This window comes from Empidonax traillii, unplaced genomic scaffold (assembly GCF_003031625.1).
Source record: "Empidonax traillii isolate 1590-97213 ecotype Southwest subspecies unplaced genomic scaffold, ASM303162v1 scaffold165:size1224784, whole genome shotgun sequence".
Classification (NCBI taxonomy): Eukaryota; Metazoa; Chordata; class Aves; order Passeriformes; family Tyrannidae; genus Empidonax; species Empidonax traillii.
In genome coordinates this window covers 1,145,045-1,169,190 of record NW_020955358.1, presented here as the reverse complement: position 1 = coordinate 1,169,190, position 24,146 = coordinate 1,145,045, and the positions used below count along the sequence as shown (strand labels likewise).

General features: G+C 39.7%; 1 protein-coding gene across 1 annotated transcript; it reads right to left on the bottom strand.

Annotated features, from left to right (window-relative positions):
- Positions 1–8: 8 nt before the first annotated feature.
- AFG3L2 (AFG3 like matrix AAA peptidase subunit 2) lies at positions 9–23,259 on the bottom strand. Its single transcript, XM_027885348.1, has 17 exons — positions 23,117–23,259; positions 18,334–18,433; positions 17,795–17,863; positions 17,031–17,146; positions 16,123–16,275; positions 13,850–13,924; positions 12,023–12,144; positions 10,656–10,929; positions 9,934–10,071; positions 7,610–7,763; positions 6,908–7,015; positions 6,631–6,756; positions 5,528–5,638; positions 4,799–4,914; positions 3,608–3,808; positions 1,808–2,002; positions 9–567 (listed from the first exon to the last, which is right to left on the bottom strand). Exons 1-17 carry the CDS (start codon positions 23,237–23,239, stop codon positions 325–327), a joined length of 2,424 nt encoding a protein of 807 aa, XP_027741149.1. The 5' UTR covers positions 23,240–23,259; the 3' UTR covers positions 9–324.
- Positions 23,260–24,146: the final 887 nt, after the last annotated feature.

The following is a 24,146-nucleotide window of genomic DNA, read 5'->3' as shown; positions in this document are numbered from 1 at the left end:
AAAAAAAAAAGAGAGACCAGTGCCACAAAGTTTGTGCATGAATCCGAACTGTTTCAAAGTTTGAGAGGCTCAGTTCTGGCATTCCACTGCAGCTCAAATCCAATGTATGCTTCTTCAGCTGGCAAATGAAAGAGGATCACCTTTTACCAGTGAACTGATGATCTTGCATACGTACATCGAAGCAGAACATCTTTATCACAAGAGATCACTCTTCCACTCATTCATAATACAGTTTGGTTGAATAAATATTTCTTTGTTTTGAACAAACTAGGTGAGTTTGTTTCTCTTCCAGAGTGCAAGTCAACATCAGCACACATCTCACAGTTAAAATGGCATCCCTCCTCTGATCTGCCTAGCAATCTGTTCATCTGTTGCCTCCTCTTTTTCTTTTTCACGCTCTTTGTTCCAGTCTTTAAGGCCTTCTGGTAGTGAAGTATCCTCATCCAAACTTCCCGTACCTTCAACAAATTCTTCGTAAGTAGACTTTTCTGCAAATGGTCTTGGGCCAAGCAAGTCTACCATGTCGCTTTTATCGAGCACTTCCTTCTCCAGTAGTCGCAGGGCAACCTGGGATAACAACAACAACTTACGTCAGGCACAGAATCACAGAATATGCTGAGTTGGAAGGGACCCACAATGATCATCGTGTCCAACCCTTAGCCCTGCACAGGACCATCCCCAAGAGTCAAACCATGTGCCTGAGAGTATTATCCAAACACTTCTTGAACTCTGTCAGGCTTGGTGCCGTGACCCGCCTGGGGAGCCTGTTCCAGTGCCCAACTACCCTCTGGGTGAAGAATCTCTTTTGAATATCCAGCCTAAACCTCCCCTGACAGAGCTTCAGGCCATTCCCTCAGGTCCTGTCACTGGTCACTACAGAGAAGTGATCAGTATCTGCCCTTATTCTTCCCCTCAGAAAGTTGTAGACTGCAATAAGGTCTCCCCTCTGTCTCCTCCAAGCTGAACAGACCAAGGGACCTCAAATACCTAAGCTGACTGTCCTCTTTGGAAGAATTTAAGGCAGTTTGGGACCAAATTTGGCACTGATTAATTTTGACAGAAAAAGCAGGTTGTTCAGAGTTCACCAAATATGAGATTTTTTTGCACCCATGAGCATTTAGGTAGCAAAAATATCTTTTTTTAAAATCTTATTTTGACAAATCTGAAAAGTGCCCTCCCTATGGGCCACAGTTGCTGCTGTTGTTGCTTCAGAGCAACTGTTGCTGCTGCCAAAAGGCTCCTGATGAAAGACATTAAGCTATAGACGAAAGCAAGCCTTCCCTTCTGATCAGCCAGGACAGTTCAATTGGGCTGCTGTTATGTACAAGCTAAAGAGCACCATAAAATACTAATGTGCACAATACTCTTAACAGGGTAGTTTTCAATCTTCTTGGATCAGCAAGTGCATTGTTCAGCACAAACTATGTTCAGTGATCTTTTCTGGGGATGGTGACCTACTACACCACTATTTACAGAACCCATATAAACTTGTCTTCTTGTCAATAAGTCTTTCATATTTGTCTAGCACATCTACTAAACTCTTCTTTAGTAGACATTCTTTCCTCCAACTTTCCAAATGAATACTGACCACATAAATGGTGTTCGTGAGAAGCTCAGAGGTGTTCCAACACAAAAGGAGGTTTCTATTTACCTGTGTCTTGTGACACACTCTCACGATTACATCGATTGGTTTTTGAGCAAAATTCCTCATATACTTTCATAGTCACTATTTTAAATCTGATTCGGATCAATTCAGGTTTTGGCTTACTAGCTGGAACCCAGTGGCAAAAAATACTGTAATGCTCACCTTCTCCACTTCTGCTTTCTTCTCAGTAAGGAGATTTAATGTTCTTTCATATGCAATGTTAATTAGTGACCGCACCTCTTCATCTATCAACCTGGCAGTTGCCTCGCTGTAAGGTTTCTCTAATACCATGTCTCCTTGGCGAGGGAGGTCAAAGGAAATCTGCCCTACTTTTTCATTCATACCAAACTGAACAATCTGAAGAAAAAAAAGAAAAAAAGAAATAAAAATCAAACAAACAAAGGAGAGACAGTAAGATTTTAGGGTGTGTTGACGTAAAATATGGTGAATAAAACTGAAAGGACGAAGCCATTCTGCTATGACCCAATCTTCTCTAAAACCAACTCTTCCCTGAAAACTCAAGTCTACCTAAGTTGATGTACCTTACTTGTCTTTTACTTCTTTTTATTGATTAATTGAAAGACACAAATGTCACCTTTTCAAGGTGGTTACTAGTGACAACACATAGTGCTTTGCTGTATACATACTAAGACATTACACTAGAAACACTTCAGCCTTCATTAATCACTAAAACTCTTTTTTCTTTTACCAGAAATATAAGCATTATTCAAATTGAAAATACTTCTGAAGTTTAGCATATTCCACTCATTCACAAAGATCAGCTGACTTGAGTACTAAAGTAGAGGTTCTTTAAGCTTTTGTCCTATCATGTACAAAAGTCATATGCTGTATTTTATCCCAAGACACTCCTCTAAAAAGGGGAAAACGATTCTTATCTTGCTTGATTCATTACTGAATATTGACTTGTTCAGTTGCCAAATAGGGATGTTTTAAATTGCATTTTGCTCCAGCAAAGGCAGAAGCAAGTCCAAACTGCTATTTATTTATTCACTCCATGGCTACTATCAATTTGATGGTTACTAAAGCAGCACTTCTCAGCCTAGCAAGATCAATATAGGTATGATAAAGAACATTCAGAATTCAAAGAGATCTTAATCTGCTTCCTTAAGAGAAGTTCAATGCTTCTTTTTTTTGTTAATATAAACAAAAGTCTACACTTAGACTTTTTTTTTAATTTAAAACTGAACAAGAGTCACCAAAGATCCCATAAAATTAACAGGACATCAGTGCACATTTACTTCCAGAACTGGGGTAACAAGCAGCCAGAGACCAGGAAGCAGGTGGGATTTGGAGGTTGGGGATAAGTGTGCAGGGGAAGAGAAGCATACTCCAAACTGTCAACTGCTTACCTTGTGACTGTCTTATAAGATAACATCTTTTGTGCTGATGCAGGAAATGTAATAATGCACCTGTGTGCAGCACACAGCTACACTTAGGTGAGTCACTGCATTGATAAGATTTCAAATTACTCATCTACATTAGTTAGTATGACACAAACACAAACTGATGTCTTAATTTCCATAGCCTTAACTGACAGCAAACAGTGCTTTAACACAAGGTTTTCTGGATTTTAATGTGAATCAAAATTGGGTCTTCAAATTGGGCAATTGTAAAATGTAGGATGAAATGATAAAATCTGAGAACTAAATTCTATTTTAAAAGTATGATTTCCACCTATATTTCAATCCAGTTGAATTCAACTGCAACCTATGTGCACCTGTGGGCCAATGTTGGACAGTAATCAAAGCCTAATGGTGTGGTAACACTGAAATAAAATACCTGAGTCATCAGCATAATGTTTATTCATCTAATATTTTCTGATACTAGGCTTTTGAGGGACATACCTGATCCAATTACATCATATCAAAATATTACTGGTAGGTAGTAAATAAAGAAAACAGTACAGCAAAAAAAAAAAAAAAGTCTCACTTAAGCCCATACCTGAGCATATGCACTCTGGGTCACCTTCTTCAAGTCGTCCTGGGCACCAGTTGTTATTCTTCCAAAGAAGATTTGCTCAGATACACGTCCTCCCAGAGTCATGCACATTCTATCAAGTAGCTGCTCTTTGGTATAAAGATACTGCTCTTTGGGTAAATACTGAGCGTAACCCAGTCCCTTACCACGTGGGATAATAGATACCTACAATCAAAATTAACAGATTGCTGGAACTAAACAGTGTTAGAAAACATAAAGTATTCTTCAGTTTGGCTTGATTTTTTTGTACCACAGCCTACACCATACTCACTCTGCAGGTTTAATTTAGACATTATTTCCATTTACAGTTTTGCCCCCATTGTCTTTTATCCTTAAAAGCCCTGGCTAGCTCTAAACTGGGTTAACAACTACTAGAATATCTGGAAAAGAAAGGTCAGACCACTGTAATATCTTTTCTAAAAACTGCATGGGATTTTAAAAATACTTTAATTAAAATACACAATTCCTTGAGAGTTACGTATTGGGCATTGCATATTATGTATCAGACAGAACAGAACAGCATTTCTCCATCTCTAGCATTCTGAACAGCTGAAGGAATTTCCACACTGAATAATGCTTTTCCTTCCAGCAGAAAATTGTACAAGATTAATTTTACACTTCAGATGAGATTTAAAACCCAGCTACGCAAAGCTATGAATGTTAAAGCAAGTTTGGGAGATTGGGGTGATTTTTCCTTTATGTTCAATTTGTCAAGCTGTGCATCCAAAAAAAAAAGCAAAATAAAACTAAAATCCAGCCTTCAAATGATAATTTTTGTAGTTGTATTCCTGAAGTACACCTGTGTAACCTGGGAAGACTAACTTAAACCACTGATCTATAGTGAAAGCCTTAGAGAAAAAGCATCTATAAGGCAGGCAGATCCTCCTCACTGGAGGTTCTTCCTCATGGGAGGATCAGGTCTCTCACTTTCCAAGGACATTTATACTACATACTGTGTAACAGCTAAGTCAGAAAACAGTTAAGAAAGTTACAAGAAATGAACCAAAAAAAGTACCCTAAAACTGACTCACAATACCTTTTGCGAGATCATATATTTTAATACCCTCTCAACATTAGGGGGAAAAAAAAACCCTACAAAAGAAAAAGAAAAGTCTGTGCTACAGTTAAATTACTGGTTAAAATTACTTTCCTTACCTTTAAGAGTGGGTCAGCATGTTCCAAAAACCACCCTGCAACTGCATGCCCTGCCTCGTGATATGCTACTGTCTTTTTCTCCTCTGGTTGGAGTACTTGAGTTTTCTTTTCCAAACCTTTAAAAAATAAATTTAATAGTTTCAGACACACCTTTCTCCTCTGAAATCCTTTACCTCATTTAGAAAGATGGTGAACAATAATTAGAGGCCATGTATACAATATACTGAAAAAATTTAAAAACCTCCACCCCAAACTTGCAAGGTTTAGAAATTTACATCTTCCAGGTTTCACTGTAACATTGTCCCTGATTAGACTTTTTAGTTTCAAAGTTAGTTCTTAAGATTATTCAAACATTTAAATAAAACATTTGCACTTTAAAAATCAAGTAGCTTTCTAGACTATTTCAGGCTAGCAGCAGTTAAAAGCATCCCTAAATCCAAACAGCTTTTCCTCTTGCCATTTTGAAGAAATTAGAAGAGTCCTGATGAATTTTCTCTTTGTACTCCTTCCTCTATACAGGATACTTTTTTCCTAAATTTCAGTTGTGTTTAGAGGAAAAAAAAAAAGAAAAAGCAACCTGGAAGACCAGCAGAAAGACTCAAAGCATGGCTTTTTATCTATCTATCTATCTATCTATCTATCTATCTATCTATCTATCTATCTACCTAATCTATCAGAGTTTCTGGTCCTGTTATAATTTTTGAGAAACAACTGATGTGATTCACCTACCTCCAATAACTCTTTCAATTGCTTGCTCAAAATGCTTTTGGTTTATAGCATCTGAGAGATGCCTTGCAGCAATTAAAGCAGCTTCATTACAAACATTGGCAATGTCAGCACCTAAAAGCAGAGAAGGCATGAATTACTGATAATTTTCAGCAGTTTTCTCAGAGTTTAACATAAAAGATAACCTTACCTATAACTGGTTTGCCATAAATTCTCACAGAGCTTGAAAAATAAACATAATGTCCTCTGAAATAACTTAATTATTCAAGAGATGTTTAAATACACATACTATGGTTATAGGCTTTAGGATTTTTCTCACAGGTAGACAGCCAGAGAACAGAGCTCATTACCAGCAGAGTACTTGTTTGATATATTCTACCTTTATTTTCTGTCTGCAAAAGACTATACTTAAACTAGAATATATTTGGCTGCATAAATTTCCTACATATGAATTCAGGATAGCTCAGCTATTGGCATATCTCTAGAGGATATCCCTTCACACCACTGGTTTCAAGCCAGCCCCTTGTTAGCGCTATTTACAGTAACATTACTGAGATAACTTTGTTTCAACATCATCACTGCCAGAAACACTGACAATCAAATCTCAGAAAGCCAGTTTTATATAGACCAGGAAAACAGTGAAAAATTCAACTATTGGTCAGCTCAAATTTTAAATTGATTACATTACAAGCCAGTCAGTTTTTACATCCAGAAACAGAAATTCCCTTACAGAATACGCACACAAATTCCACAAAAACAGGTCTTCTCTACACTTTTCATGAATGCAACAAAAAAATCAAAGGAGAAACAAAGGAAGAACACACATGAGTGACAGCAGTGAGAAACCTCTCGACTGCTTTTACTGAAGACAGAAGAAACTGCCATGTGGTAAATCACCCTGACTGAAGCAGACAAAACTTAAGACCCTCAGAAATCTCCTTCTTGCTCAAACAGGCAAAAAAATTTTCACACTGTACCAGTACATACAATGAAATAGAATGCCATCCAGAAGATCAGGCGAAAGAAAACCAGAAGGAGTAGGGAAATAAAATATCTACAGACTAACTGGTAAATTGAGAATAACAGCAACGTTAGGAGTTACTTACCAGAAAACCCAGGTGTTAGTGATGCAAGCTTTCTTGCTAGGTTATCTTTATTTAAGATACTGTCTAACTTCAGGGGTCTGAGGTGAACTTTGAAAATGGATGCTCTTCCTTTTATATCTGGGGGTCCTTTAAGACAAAAGACATATGATTTTACTTTTCACATATATATATATTCAAATTGAATGTGTGCAAGGAAGTTACTTATATAAAAAGCTGCAATGACTTCAACGGTAATTCCACAAACACAAAAGGATACAGCCATGCAGCTAAAACTTACCAATGTAAATCTGCCTGTCAAAGCGTCCTGGTCTCATTAAAGCAGGGTCTAAAATATCTGGCCTGTTAGTACCTGCCAAAATTACTACATTTGTGGTTGTATTAAATCCTGTTGAAGAAATGTAATAAAGAGAAAAATCTGTGTCAATATAATTTCCATGAGTAAAAAAAGCCCAAACAAACAGTAATAAAAAAACTGTCCACTTTACAGGGTCATGTAAGAAGTCTGAACAAATGGTCTTAGAGCTGAAAATATATCTATTTATTACAGCAATGTCCAGCTTTTCATAACAAGCAAGAAAATGGCCTTGGTCTCTGCTTTGTGAAGTACTATATCAAATCCTGCTTTATCTTCAAAATACAATAATAGATTAACTGCTCAGGAAATTGCAGAACCAGCATGGCTAGCTGTATTTTTTTACAGACAGACTGATCTCATGAGAAGAATTTTTTGGCCTATTCAACTATGACAAAGAGTTAGGAGATGCAGAACGAGGGTTCTTTTTTTTTTTCTGAATGAATTTTAGTAAAACACCAGGCTGCAGCAAAACGAGTCACCATTCTTCATTTTAGAAAGCAAGGAAACAGAGACAATTTGGATTTAGGCTAGAATCCAAATCTTGGTTAACAGGTCTGAACAAGCATATTAGTTCTTACCCATATACCTGTTATTATAATGTAATATTAGACATTAAATACTTACCATCCATTTCTACCAAAAGCTGATTGAGTGTGTTCTCTTGTTCACTTTGTCCCCCAAAGTTGCCCCTTCCTCTCTTTCTCCCTACAGCATCTATTTCATCAATGAAGAGAATGCAGGGGGCATTTTTACGAGCCAGAGCAAATAAGTCTCTAACCTTAACAGAAGAACAGAGCGTGCATCAGATTGGTTTGAAACAGTTTCGAGTTGGGGGGTTGGTAGGAAGAGAAGAGGCACAGGAGTAACAGGATCCTTATAATCCAGTACCATTCCCAAGACTCCAGCCAGCTCCCAAGGCAATGATAAGTTACACTGTAGCTGCTGCTCAGCAGGAATCCCTAATGTGAAGGCCCACTGGCAGCCAAAGGCTTTCTCAATCCATAGACTGAGAACATCAAACAACCCAGAAGTCTTAAGAAATTACTTTTTCTGCATAACTGAAATACATCTTCAGCAATAAAAGCCTCCAAACTTCAGAGATTTAAAGCAAGATTTCTCTTTTAAGCTCTTCTTTAACACACAGTATTACAAACAGGACAGGAATGCAACCACACAGTCATTGTTTATATGGGGGAAATAAAGTCTTTTTTCTGTAGTTGGAACAGGGTGATGCAGCTCCTACGTGTAGCTCTAACTGAGGGCTTACTCACAACCCATTACCACTGTACTTTAACAACATGCTTTTATAAATACTGACTTTTAGCCCTCCTGCCTCTCCCCTACATGGGCTAAAAAACCCCTTAATTCACCTCCAAATGTATATTTGGAAGTTAAATTTACTTCTAGAGATCTGGAAAAAATGGGCGAGACATGAGTAAATAGCTGGAATTTTTTTTGTAGACTTTCAGATTCTAAGTAAGATATTACCTATCAAATTCTACTGCTGTAATTTCAGCATAATGGGACTGACTTTTAGATGCAGGGTGCAATGCTGCTCCACTTGCAAATATATCAGAAGGACTTCATTAAAACCAGTTCAGTAAGTCATCAGATCTACAACTGAGGAATAGAACAGGAGCAAACAGGAAACGAAAAATTATGGAAGAATTTTGACCTGATTGAGAATTATATGGCACCTCAGAGCTTTACTACTTTATACATTAGTGAGGCAATTAGAGAAGGCTTCTCTGATGAGAAACAATGTACAGCAGATTTAAAGAGATGCAAATTTTAGACAGTACACTCTACTACATCAAGTCAATCAGATTTTTTTTAAAAAGTACAACAAAGGAACATAATAAACCAGGAGAAAGTGTTAGATGCTCAAAGTGAACTATCTTCTTATTGGAAAGAGATGGAAATCCAGAAACACACAACTATTTTTCAGAAGGAACAGAACTACAAGTTTCCATAATGCATATACACTAAAAAAGAAAACAAAACAGCCAAGGCTGTGTAACCAGTTTTAATTCTAGCACACTCCAATTTAAAAATGATCAATTAATAGGAATTGAAACTAAAATACTCTCTCGTGTTGTCTTCTACAGGTATCAGAAATCATCAACTGTGTTGAAACCTCAATTCACAGCCAAAGTTGTGCCAAACAATTTCACTGGGGAGTAAAGCTGATAATCATTTGCACAGACCAGTACAAAAGTTCAAGTCACTTTGCTTTGGGTCATATCAGGTATGTATTTACAACTAAGGTCAATGTAGTCTGAGTATCACTATTATTTTAGGATACCTAATATTTTCCCAAATTTTTGTAACAGTAAAATATTATCAGTAACTTGTTTATACCACTTAACAGGTTTTTAATGAGCTACTTAAAGAGAGCTAAAGCAAAAGTGCACAAAAACTATTAGACAGATATATTTTGTTATTTAAATCACCTGATCTCCAGAAATTCATCATTAATTTCATGACCCTTGGACTCCTATGTCAACCAGAAATTTTAGGTGTGTTCCAGACAACTCTTTATAGCTAAGAGTTTGAAACTACAAAGAGAATGAAGTCCTCCAAAGAAACAGGAATGATTTAGAGCAGGAGGAGGCATTCCCATAGCAGTAGTTAAATGAGCTACATATTTCTGACCCAGCTAGTAAGTTTACTTCAGAGCAGAGCTTGCAGAGTTCTGTTCTGTGTTCTTACGCTTCTGAGAAGGCCTGAATCCTTAATGGCCTGCAACCAGATACCAAACTGCATTAGTTCCTTTTATGAAAGGTATTTCTATGATTGTTGTGTTTAGACAAGCATCTGGCATCACTTGTAAGTAATCTGCATAGAAGAAAGAACTTCAGCCATAATCAAACAGTTTGTCTCCCAAACTTGACAACATCCTTTCAACAACCAATACCAAAAAAAAAAGAGCAAGGCCAAAGACTTACTCGAGCTGGACCCACACCAACAAACATCTCCAAGAACTCTGAGCCATTGACTGTGATAAATGGTACATTAGCTTCTCCAGCTGTAGCTTTAGCTAGAAGTGTTTTCCCAGTACCTGGAGGACCTGTCAGAATTGCCCCCTGCAAGAGAAACGGGTGTATTTTTCTCACAAAGAAAACAATCTTAAGCCTATGAAATATCTTACTTAAAGATCTATACGTTACAATGTCCAGTCCACTGGCTTTTCTTCCACCACAGTCAAAATTATGCAAGGAAACAAACTGAAGATTAATACCTCATTTAAACAAGCAAAAGAAAAGAAACAGATGCAATATTGCCAGCCTCAGATCTACAGGAACAGCGTTTTCTTTAAATGACATACTAAACAAGAAAAAAAAAAAAAAAAGGTATGTCATCAGGTGGGCTCCCATGTCAGTAGAGCCAACAGGCAATTCTGTAACAATATTTGCAAGAATGATGCTACACCTGTATGTGACATATCATTTCTGATTCATGTGAAGAGATAAATTATTCCACAAGACAAGTCTGCTGGCATCGCAGTTCTGGCACCACTGCTGGCACTTAATGCCTATTTATTTTTTTCTGACTGTGACAAGAAAGAAGCTGGAAAGCATTGCATATGTAAACAACCCTAGTACAATTTAGAATACCAAGGACTACTGAAACAATAAAGTCTTTATCTGCTAAGTCAACAATCCCTTACCTTTGGAATTTTTGCTCCCAGATCCTCATATTGTTTAGGATTTTTCAGAAAGTTAACAAACTCCATTATCTCTAATTTGGCCTCCTCACAGCCAGCTACATCTTTGAATTTAACATCTATTTCGTCCTTAAGAACTTTGGCTGTGGTTTCACCAACACTGAAAAGTCCACCCATTCCACGTCCTCCCCGACCTAAGCCTGCGGGACCTCTTCTTAATGTGTACAGCAAAGAACCAATAATCAGGATTGTAGGCAGCAAACTCAGGAGAAATGACCTGTGGAGAAAAAAAAACAAAGAAAAACCCAGATATCACAAAACTCCTTTACTACATACAACACGTAAAAGATGTTGGTTCCACCATAAACAAACACATTCAGCACTAATACTTGATTAACTTCTAATATTTTTATTTCTGTGGGGTTGTTCACACTGGGAAATAAACAAAATAAAATAGAGAACAAATTGTTATATTGACTGTTGCTTGTTTTTAAACCAAGCACATCAAGTGACATTGATGAGTTTTACAGTTATGCAATTGGTTATATTCTCAAAATAAGTTGTATTAGGTTGCTTATAATCAGTGTATGCTACAACTTCAACCAGAAATTTCTCTCTAAAACACATACTTGCTCTTCTTCCCTTACATCTTTCTCAATTTTTTTTACATTTTATCTTCTTTCTATGTCTCCATTTTCCTTTTCAAGGCTACAGAGTTTTTGGGGGCTTCTGGTTTGTTGGGGTTTTTTGTTCTGTTTTTTTATTACTCATTGCCCATTATCTTTCACTGTCTGTCCTCTAGCTTTCTAGCATAGCTCTGTACAAGCCAGAATTCCTAACACAGTCCTCATTATCATAGCATCTGAGCACTGTACAGATTCTTCTGTGGAAAGGAACAGCTTCAACGAACAGCTCACAAGAGGTTCTATGAACACTCAGCAAAAACAAAGTGGGGAAATGAAGCACAATCATAAGTGAGCACAGAATTTCTAAGCTTTACAGATAACCCATATTTCTGAGATAAAGAGGAAAAAAAATCTACGTGAGTGCCACCTCTGGAGCTCTACCACTGTGCCTGGCTGCCTCTCACTCTAGTACAAGTCACCGGGAGGAAGGGCTTAAGTGAAGAAAGGAGTAGTAGTAAACAAACATTTACGTAATAAGAAGCTGTATTTAGAGGATATGGATTTCTTCATAGACAAAGTACTGAACCTCTTCTCTTACAGTTAACACTCAAAAATAAACCCAAGCTGGTTGTTACTCTGATAATACCACCACCCAGAGAAGCCTAGGGCATGTGTATTACAAACCCACTCTACTGTAAACACAACCATCTTTTTATCAGAGACTCTTTTAAAGCAACTTCTTACCCATCACTCTCTGTTGAGTAGACGACGGGCAATCTGTTCTCCACTTCGATTCCCAGATCTTGCTGCACAGTTTCAAGATTCCGTTCGAAAGTGTCCACGCTACCGATATTAAACCAGACGTACTGTGAGGAAAAAAAAAGCAGAGATCACCACAAAGTGCCTTACCTTATTCCAGCTTCATTACAAAGCAAACTTCTAACACATAGACAAGAAACTATCAAACCAGATTCAGACCAAGTTTAAGCTGCCTGGTCAAATGTGTAACTGATCTAAGAGGTCCACAATAAATCTAAAGCCTACCAACCTGAATACACTGTATATCATTAATGGCCAGTCTCTTCGCGAACGAAGAACCGGGGAAGGTCTTTCCACCTTCCAGCCTGCGCATTGGATTTTTTAGGTGAGACACAGTGTGCGCGGAACTGAGCCCACCCTTTAATCCTGAGGTTCATCTGCCGGGGCCAAGCACGCTTGGACGGTGGCAGCGAAGTCCTCAGGACGTAGATGGATTGCCTTACAGGGCTAGCGAGCTCCATCTGCCCGGGGAGGGGCCCCGACCAGGAATCGAACCCAGATCTCAGCGTTGACAACGCTGTGGTTTAGCCACTGCACCACCAGGGACACTCACTGTATATCATTACTTCTACAGGAATCACAACACCCGATAGTTTTGGGGCACTTCAAACAAACAGAAATCCAGGCATTTTCTCCAGAACAAACAGAAGGGAGCTATACAGTCAGAATAATACAGAGCACTGAACCTGGAAACACAGCAGTCATACAACTTATTGTTTCACCTGAACGTCTCGGCCCTTCCGATTAAGAAAAACAATTCTCTACTTTCAGAGTCCATATTAGCTTTAAAGTAAGCTGTCTTCACAAAAAAACAGCATGAAATTTATCATACACCAGAAAAAAAAAATCTAGACATTACTTTCAAACAGTGTTGTTCGGTTTTTCAAGAAATCTCCCCTTCTGCACCACGATCTGCCCGATTTTCCCCTACTTACCTTAATACTGAAAAATTAAAAACAGAGTAGTTCTGAATAGTAAGTGATTGAGAATCTAAGGCAACTGATGGTATGTGGCCTAAAGAGTAGGTGTATTAATAAGCCACAGTGAAATCCACTGATTAAGTAACTACTGCAGATCTCACTTTATCCTGGAGGGACTTGCAGACCTTATTTCAGGAAGTCAGCTAAGAAACCTCCACCACCTAGATAACCTGATAAACTTTTCAGATGCTGGTTCTAAATTTTCCACATTGTCTATTAGATATTTATTTATTTACTTTTAATAGGTCCCTGCCACTGGGTATTACTTTTTGGATAATTTTTGCCTGCATTAGTTTAACCCTCACTAGGAAAAGTGCTACTAGAAAAGCAACTCCCTGAAATAAGTACTTCAGAGACAAAATAAAACATTTTTTTTTTTTTTTTCTCAAATAACTGGCTAAAAACAGTCTGGAACAGAAAAGATCGAAAAGTATATACAGTTAAGTATGGGATTTTCTTGAGCAGATGGAAAACAGCAGCTAAAACTACAGAACCTTCACCAATTTCTCACTCTTCCTATTTACATGTCTGTATTGAGAGTATGGTGCTGGAAAGGAACTAGTTGGCATAGTTTCAAGGTATCTATGGCAAAACAACTGGTACAATAAAGTAAAAAACACACAATCTAGGATAATGTAACAATAAGGCAGAAAACATATTTTAAACTGAGATTCTATTAATGCTCCAGACCAAGCTTTTCATATCAAACTTTACCTAAAAAGATTGCTTTTCTGTTTCTAGTGTCTCATGTATATGTACTAAAAGCGTTTACCCATTCATGAGGAGACTTTCCAGGAACAAAGATGACTCTAACAAAGCGCTTGTTCACCACTTCAAGTCTGTCCACCTGTAGCAGGAGAGAGCAAAACTTGTGTGAAGAGCTCACAGTCAATGCACTTCCATCACAGCTAACAACTACAGATACCATAAGCAAATCTTTCTGTTTTCTAGTAAGGAGAATAAAATTAATCTTGTACATCAGGATGGTTCCACAATCTACAGTTTGCCATTAGGAATCACGTATGTAATCAGAAAGAAATTAATACGGGCACATTAATTTCGATTGAGAGACTGACCTCACACCCTTTTTTCAAGGAAAAAATCCAATGCATGCCTCAGCAAAAATCAGTTACAGTGAAATAGTTGAACAATACTTAACTATTTCAGTAGTCACACACCAAAAGCAGTAAGTTACATGACTCCAAACTCTTACAGTAACTTCCAAAACAGACCAAACTGAACAGAATGAAGGAAGGTTTAACTTTGCTTTTGCAATTGTTTACCCCAGTTTAAAAGATGTCCTGTGCTACCATACTAAACACAATTAACATTAGTTAGATAAAGAAGAATTTAGCTGAGGTAAGAGACACCATATAAATTAAACCCAAAAACAAAACCATAGCTTTGCACATATATACTATAAAGCTCTTTTTTAGAAGTCTCCTCAAATGGTTAGTTTCTTGAATTTGACAGGATCTCTTCAGAAGACAACTAAGACTTTTCCACTTTTTCTTTCCATAAAATAACTGGCTTTAGCATCTTTAAAGCATTTCAAATTAGCAATGGTTCGAGAATTTGGGCCTGAGTTGCACACAGGTGAGTAAGATTGTTCCCTGAACTTGCTATGTGTGGCCATTTCTCGTAGAATTAAAGCAAAACATGAGCTAAGAAGTCACTGCAGATGGAACTAACCTGACTTCATGCAACACTACCTGAACATCTTTGTTTTGAAAAGCTCATAACCCCAGTAGTGTGGTTTCTCCCCATCACTATGGCAACCAAGAGCATTTGATAGCTACATATTTAGTATATCTGAACATCCAGACTACATCTTACAAAGACAGGAGAAACTTGGTTTTGTGCAGCAGCCTACTTTTACAATGCTTTTCTGCAACAGGGCTTCAGGCTTTGTTCACTCTAACAGCTGAACTAATCTTTTTACTGAGCTAAGTGTCCCACTGCTTCACAACAAAGGCAATCAGTAAGTTTTTTTCCACAAGATGGACACATAATTATCAATTAAGAACAGGACTGACTGTAAGACACAGTCTAGGCAGAAGGGGAGAAGCACACAGAGCACTTCTGGAGAGATCAGTAAGATGAAGAAAGGTAAGAAGCCCCCTGTTTAGCAGTTTACCAACGGACGGGTAGGAAGCATGCTGCTAACCGAAAATCCCAGCTCTGAAACCTAGAGGAAGGAGGAAGCAAGCCAATGCTCTCCTAACCTGTAGGTGAAGCTACAAGCTGGGAGGGAATAGAGCAAAGGACTAGTGGCTCCTGAAGTGGAAAAAGCCTGTGTAAGATGCGATCTCCTGAGCTTCAGGGCATCACCAACCTATTACTCCAAGTGTGGAAAGGTGCCAAGTTCTACAGAGAGATAGGACACCGATGATAAAATTGAATGGTCCAGTAGTGGTTCCAGGTAAGAAGAAATAACAGAGGAGAAAACAAAGAGAGGAGGCCATTTTACAACAGAGTTAGACTAATTTACTGTCCTTGAAGGGAGGCCAATTTATTGTCCTTGAAGGGATTCTTCCATTCCCCACCCTCACCTTTCTGTTCACAATGCTTCTTCTCAGATTCCCCGAGGAAATGATTTCAGGCATGAAACGAGCAGAAAACCTTTTCCTTCAGAGGGACAGACTCATGGAAATACTTAAGGTTAGGAATAAGTTTCTTCCAAAGGCAGTTGGCATGCCTGCTTAAGCCATTAGGTCAGCTTACCTGTACTACAAAACGATACCCTGAGAGAGTGTGGCTACACTGCCCCTTCAAACCAGCATCCATATGAGCTCCCCAACAAAGAAATTTTGTCCTGAGCTGTATTTCCCTCTCCTCCCTTGAAATTACATCAACCTCCACAAATCCATCCAGAACATCAGATCAAGGAACTGATTAAAATAAAAGCTAATTCCTTTCTCCCTCAAAAGCTACTCTTGAGCCAGTTCTCACTCTACAGACACGTGAACACAAGTGTAAGTGGGGAGGCAGAAATGAGCATTTCCAGCACACTGATTTTTTGCATTGATCCCCCTCACTACTCACCACTCCTTTAGAAAGGTAGTTGTTGACAAAGTCTTTCCAGGTGATTTCTCTCCCAGGGACCCTGAAGAAGAAGTAGTATACAACCATAGTCCAAAAAAAAGAACTTCCCACTACATACATCCGAAACTCCCTGACATCCCATGGAATGTCACCCTAGGAAATGGAGAAGGAAAAAATAAGTTTTAGAGTCTGTAATACAGTAAGTAGGTAACAAACAAGTTCTAGTGTCTCTTTATGGCTTCTATTCCCTGCCCTCTAGGTTGCCACAGAGAATGTCAAACTAAGGTCTACTTTGTTGTATGAACACACTTCAGAGACAACTGAGAAATTACAGCACTAGTAGAAAATTTTTAAGTGTTTTACAAATAATAATTGAACAGTTTTGATCTGTGAAGTTCTGTTTTCAGAAAAAAAATTGCCATCTATCACATGACCTGTATTGCCAGACTTCATCATCTTTGTGTATAGCTAATGGCAATAAATTTCAGAAAGAAACTCATATAAGTACTCCATTACGGTTTGAACAGGTAAGAGCAAACTACATTTAACCAGCATTGTGTGGTCAGAAAGTTTTACAAATTGACATTCTCAAACAAAAAATAAAGCCCTTAAAGGCCTGGGGCTCCTCTGTAAGAATACTGACTACTAGCAACCACACTCACATAGCTTGAAATTCCATTACCATTCCTGAACCAGACATAAGATGCCTCTGGAGTCATACACAGAACAGTAATTTATCAAAGCACTGAGTAGGGAGCCACCTAGAGCCAGTGCCATGAAATGCCAGGCACAAGAGGCTTAATGAAGATTTAGGCAATCAAAACATGGCCTTAAAAAGCAAAAAATGTGCAAGGTTATTTCACGGAGATAAGACAGTAACATAAAGAAAGATATTTTAAAGTCAAAACCTTCTGTAATCTGGTCCACCAGTTAGTGTCTTCTTTCTTGCCACCTTTTTTTCCACCACTGCCACCTCCTCCACCACTACTCCCACTAGGCTGTCGGGCACTAGCCTGCTTTGTTTCTGACAAAAAAAAAAAAAAATCTTGACATCTCCTATCAATCTCACACTATTTTTTGTTACTTTTAAAATTAAGGAGTTGTTCTGAAAAATGTACTAGTCTGCAATGCTACAACAAATATGTGATTTGAGAAACAGCATTTTCCACAGAAAAGCAAATAGATAGTCCATCAAGAGGCAGACAGACATCTATCTCATACAGTTATGATTAGAGTAGAGGTCTATTAACTGATGGCACTTGGGCACCCAGAACTGAAGAGCCGTTCTGAATCCTCACCCAGAGTGAGAATTCTGGCTATTCCATGCAACAAAATGGGTAATTTAGCTGGAAAAACTGAGAGTTACACACAGAGTTTCTGAATGCGTGGCTAATGTCAACTAATAGGAAACAGTAAAACAAGAATTTAAGGGCAGCATTCCAACTGAAGCATAAGAGAAAATAAATGCTATTCCAGAAGATATTTATTTTGCTTTTGTATCATGTATAATAAAAACATATCAATTAGCACTTTTAAACTAGTCCAGTAAAGAAATGTCCTCCCAGAAAAACAAAGAAAAAGCCCCAAAACCCAAAATCACAACTGTTATACCAAAATCTAATTTAATGAATACACACTCCACAAAGAACTGAAGTCAAGCAGCTTTTTGTACCTTTTGTTTCTGCAGGGGCACCTTTAGTTCCATTAGCTTTCTTCCCATTGGGAAAATATTTTTCAAATCCTATTGAGAGAGAGTTAAGGAGCTCATAATTGTTTTTTATTTCACAATTCTGTCACCACATTTCAGTACTCACAACCTGAATGTATACAACAGCAAAGAAGCTATCAATATATAGACTGCAAAAATAGCTTTGTTCCTGTCTTTTTGTTGAAAGCTCTACCAGAAATAAATTTACTACTGTTGACAAGAAAATATCACATGTATTTAATAACCTAAAGTAAAGTTACTTTTTTAACCAGAGACAGACAAGCTTAGTTCAACAGAAAATTGCATTGCACAGCAAGAAGTTAAGCAAACCAGTTATTCTTTAATAGCTCCTAAAAATCCCATAAATCAATGTTCCATCTTAAGACTAATGGCTGGTTAGTAGAACTTACATCCCCACAGACAATAAACCTGAACAGCACCCAAGTGCAGTCCTCAGCAAGGAATGCAGTCTGCTTCATTTCACTGATCAAAGCTATAATCACCTTTGGGAGGTTGAGAGAAAAGCCTTCTGCAAGTAGCGATTACACTTGCCAAGATAGTACTTCTGTCAGCAGTAACTCCAGGGGTAACTTTTTCACAGAGCTGAAAGATGAAAAAGAAACATAAAGCAACGAAGAGGGTGCCACAGAAACCTTCAAGCTTTCTAGTAGTCTTTAACTGCAGCTAGCCAGAGCATACTTTACAACCGGAACTTTACAAATGCCTTCACTGTAACTGCTGTGGGCCAGAGTGCAAGACAATGGAAAAAGAAGAGTTAATCAAATGAGTAATTTCTACAGCAAATACATTTTTATTCTCATTGGTAAGAACAGAATTTCATCTCGCATACAAATAAAAGAGAAAAAAAGAGAAAAATTCGAGCAGGAAACACTACAAGCTGTGAACACTAAATATACATTGATTCTGTGGGAAATACTTCATAATACCAGCTGAATGACACTTAAGTGTACCACTAACTGTGACTGTACAAGCATGAACCACACAGTACTGAACATGCTTTGTTAAAGAACTGCATCTTTTTTTCAAATAATTAAGAACTCTAAACTTCTGAATATGAAAGATCTGCTTGAATCCAAAAGAAAGGGATGTGACAGACAAGAAACCAACACAGAGGAGGAACCTCAGTTCAAAAAGAAGACTTAAAGCCCCGAGTAAGTAAACATCCAGATATAAAAACACAACAAACACAAGCCTTGTTCTAAGGCTAATTGTTTACTGTTACTCATCATTTAATTATGATGAGAGAAATTTAAAGAAACTTACTAGTTCTTAACAAACTTTTGGTATCATAACTAACTACTTAAAAACAGAGTAAACTGCAATTTTATTAAAGAGAAATCATACTTGATTTCTTCAAGGACATATTTCAAATAAAGTACCAACTTGTCCCCCTCATAAGGTTTCCCAACACTTCTAAGAAACAAAATATTATGCATGCCAAGATTTCCCCAGAGACTTTCTTTCTGCCTCTGTTTCCTTCCACCCCATAAAGGCACTCAGTCTCCTTCTGTTCTTTTTGACTAGAGGCTATTTACCTTAAGAGCCAGAGAAGTAAAAAAATGCTAGAAACAAACACCACAAACTGAAAAACAGGTCCCGAAAACATGACTCAAAGTATCCTTGCAAGACAGCAAACATCCATCTAGGACTAACACCTCTGGGACTACATCTGTAAAGGAAAGCTCAATGTTATAGCCAAGGTACAAAACAAAAGTTTTTGTAAACAAAAACTATTTTTGCATATTAAAGAAACTTGTAGAATGCCAGATTGCATGCTAAAACTACACTAGGAATACAGATGTACCATTAACTGAATGCTAACCCTCCTGAAGTCTTCTGTCTGGGAGCTTTCCCCTCCACTCATTACTAAATGATGAAGTACACGAGACTTATTTCAAGCAGCCATGTAGTACCACCTGCTGGAACCAAGAGGAATACCAAAACGTTCTTATTGCTTGCTTTTGCTGTAGACTGAGCTAAGAATTCTCGGGCTGCTTGATCGCAACATTACTTTTGTGCCACTGCACATCTCTGATTAAAATCTGATACTGAAAATCCAACAGGAAATTTTACTGATCATGAAAAGCAGATACAGTGCAGATAGTCTGGAGAGCACCTCACGCAGAGAACAGCTACAAGATTCAATTCACTGTGACCTCCAACACCGGCAATTGCATCTGAGCTCCTGCAAGAGGCTTTAGGACGACGGTATGCATCTACGTTCACAATAAAATAAAAACAGCTTGCCACAGACCATCTGTAGTTCAAATACAGACAGGCAGTGAATGTTGCAGCAATAGATGAAACTCAAAAGAAACATCTAGTAATACTGGCTTTTCTTCTAAGTCATAGTTTCTCCTACAACACCCAAAATCTGGGGAGTTAATTCTTCTGCAAACTCAGGGTACTTTTTATTTGTAAAGAGAAACCTTTACGCCAACTGAAATAAATAAACTGCTCATGTTTGGAAAAAAAGTTTAAGTAAGCCAAACCCAACTGCCTGGCTCAGCTAGACCAGTGTGAGCTTACTACAGTACTAAGTTATAGTTTCAGTGAAGAAGAGAGAAGGGTAAGCAAATGGAGCTTTGGGGAAGACCTGAATAATGGGACTGGTTTGTTGTTGGATTGTCTCTATAGTTCCTAAATTCCATGAATAACTGTGCAGTCACCTATTAAATTAATACGCAGAGAGCCGAGCACTTTGAAGTTGCTGTGTGAGAAAAGAGAACAACTGATTTTATGGCATATTCAGTAAGTCACCTGACTGCCTCCAGAAGAGATGTCTAAGAAGGGACCTCTTAACGTCTGTTGTAAGTATCTGAGGGGAGGGTGCCAAGAGGATGGAGCCAGGCTCTTCTTGGCAGTGCCAAGCAATAGGACAAGAGGCAACAGGAACTGATGCACGGGAAGTTCCACTTGAACATGAGTAAGAACTTCTTTACTGTGCAAGTAACTGAGCCCTGTAACAGAGCACAGAGAGGCTCTGGAGTCTCTCTCACTGGAGATACTCAAGAACTCTGTAAATCATCAGCACAAAAACTGATCATATCGATCCTCATACAGGTCCTGTCTCTCAGTTGTCTGGCACTAGGAATGCCACAGCAAGCTCAGCTGTGAAACATCAAAAGGAAAGCAAACACAGCACATTTTGACTGGATGCCATTTCAGACTGTCTACTGGGAAACTCTGCCCGGCTTCTCTCAGTCAGAGGTAACTGTCATGGTATATAAAGCAAAAAAAATTCCTATCTGTATTTTTTATTTCAGGCAAACCTTCCCAAAAATCGATACTTTTTTTTTTTTTTTTTAATATAAATTCTACATAAGTGAAGTACACACTTCACAGTTTCACAGTTCAAATAACTCATAAAAAGTAATTACACCAGAGCAGAACATAAACCCAAGATCATAAGCAGAACTACAAGTCTACAAATCTTTGTAAGCATAATCCATTTTTTAAAAACTGAGGCTACCTAAGGCAAGATCAGAAAATCCACTTGCTTAGCTATGCAAGCAAAAGACAAAGAATCCAGTAATTCTAGAAAGTTAAAAGCTTAGAGTTTTATCCATAAACAAGTTCCAAATTAAAGTAAAATTAAGCCTAAAGTCCTAATTATCTAATGGCCACCAAAATATTACATAAAAGCATATTGGGGGGAAGGGAGGCAGACACAACAAAAAGTTGGTAAAGAAATTCAACTTAATGCAAGCTACTTTCTACAAGGGCAGACAGTGATAGGAAAAGGAGGAATGTTTTTAAACTAAAAGAGTAGAGACTTAGATTAGACGCTAGGAAGAAATTCTTTAATCAGAGGGTGGTGAAGCACTGGAACAGGTTGCCCAGAGAAGCTGTGGATGTCCCATCCCTGAAACTGTTCAAGGCCAGGTTGGATGGGGCTCTGAGCAATCTGGTCCAGCTAGTGGCATCCCTGCAGGGGATGGGGGGGTTGGGACGAGATGATTTTTAAGGTCCCCTCTGACCCAAGCCTTTCTAAGATCTTATGATTCCAAGTTACTAATTTTTTTTTTAAAGAAAGATCAATTAAAAAAAGTAATGGCTTTTATGAAAACGAAGTTCCTTGTTTTGCTGCTAACACACACAGCCAGATGCCAGTATTAATACAAAGTCCACTTCCTAAATTCCACTCCAAAAAAAACTCATTAAATTTATTGAAAGAAACAAGAATTAGCTTCTTGAGAGATTAGCAGCACTGTTGAGAGTGTTTTATTTATTGCTGTAATGATATTCAGCTCTGACCAAACAAAACCACAAATTCAGCATTAAAACTGAACCACACATTTGTACTGGGGACTGTGTCATTAACACTCTTCTGTACAGTCACCTCACAGATACCTCTACCCTGGTGATAACCTCCACACCTACAAAGGCCCGACTGTTCGCCACTCTACGGGAAAACAAAGCAACCCTCCCAAGATGCCATTGGAAGATGCAGGAAGTAAGCACCTCCCTTTTCCCAGGCAGCAGCACAGGCCTGTCATTCCTCCAATGTTAGCCTCTTCTTTTCCAACACAGTGGCAACCCAAACAAACCACTCAGAGTCATTAACCTTCAACATTTCGGTCTCTCACACAGCCACAAACCCATCTAACACAAATCATCACCCTGAGAAAGCAATGGAGAAACTTTTAAGTTAGGTGAGACACAGCAGCTGGGAAGTGGGAACCCATCCCTGAGAAGACAGGCTGAGAGAGTTCCGGCTGTTCAGCCTGGAAAAGAGGAGGTTACATGGAAATCTCATAGCAATCTTCCAGTATCTGAAGGGGGCCTACAGGGAGGCTGGAGAAGGGTTCTTCATCAGGAACTGTAGGGACAGGACAAGGAGTAATGGGTACAAATTGAAAAAGGGGAAATTTAGGTTAGATATTAGGAACAAATTCTGCACTGTGAGAGTGGTGAGATACTGGAACAGGTTGTCCAGAGAAGTTGTGGATGCCCCAAACCTGCCAGTATTCAAGGCCATGCTGGATGGGGCTCTGAGCAACCTGGTCTAGTGTGAGATGTCCCTGCCCACTATAGGGGGAGGTTGAAATGAGATGATCTTTAAGGTCCCTTCCAACTCCTAACACTCCGTGATTCTATGAATACTGAAGGGATGCAGCAGCTTCGGCAAGCGGACCCAGGAGCCCGCGGTGCCCCGCGGACCCCCAGCCCCGGGCCGCCTCTCCCCGCTCCGGGGCCGCCCGCTGCCGCCGCCACAGCAACCGCGGCCCTCCCCCCCACTCCCGCCCCGCGCTTGCTGCTCACCTGCGCCAGGCAGGGCCGCGCGGTGCCCAGCAGGCCCCTCCCGCAGAGCAGCTGGAGCAGCGGGCCCGCGGGCAGCCCCCGGCGGCGGCCGCGCCCCGCCAGCAGCAGGTACCGGTGCGCCATGGCCGCCCTCTCACCGCTGGGACGCGCGCCTGACGTCACCGCGCCGCGCGGCCACTTCCGCCGCGGCCGAAGGGCGACCCTGAGCCCCGCCCCCCCGGGGAAGGCCACGCCCCTCGGGCGCGGAGCGAGGGAGACGTCACTGCGGCCACGCCCATCGCCGTCACCAGCCTGAGCCCCGCCCCCCGGGGCTGGGCGGGCTCTCGGAGTGCAGTCGGTGACAGAGTCGGTGACAGAGACGGAGAAAAGAGCTCCGAGGTCAGGGAGTCCAATCTGTGACGGAACACCACCACGTCAACTAGATTATGGCACTAAGTGCCGCGTCCAGTCTTTCCTTAAACACCTCCAGGGATAATAACTCTACCACCTCCCTGGGCAGCCCATTCCAGTGACCCATCAACCCTTCTGTGAAGAAATTCTTTTGAATGTCCAACCTTGACCTACTCTGGAGCAGCTTGAGGCTATGTCCTCTCATCCTGTCGCTGGTTGACTCGGAGAGGAGACCGATTCCCACCTGGCTACAACCTCCTTCCAAGTAGTTGTAGAGTGGTACTGCCACCTGAACCTTCTCTCCAGCCTAACCAAGCCCAGCTCCCTCAGCTGCTTCTCATAGGACTTGTGCTCCAGAATCTTTACCAGCTTCGCTGCCCTTCTCTAAACCTGCTTCAGCACCTCAATGTCCTTCCTGAACTGAGGGACCCAGAACTGAACACAGTATTTGAGGCATAGCCTCACCAATGATGAGCACAGGGGGGCAATCACTTACCTTGTCCTGCTGGTCACACTATTTCTGATACAGGCCAGGATGCCCTTGGCCTCCTTGGCCACCTGGGCACACTGCTGGCTCATGCTCAGCTGCTCTCTACCAGCACTCCCAGGTCCTTTTCCACTGGCCCGCTTTCCAACCACT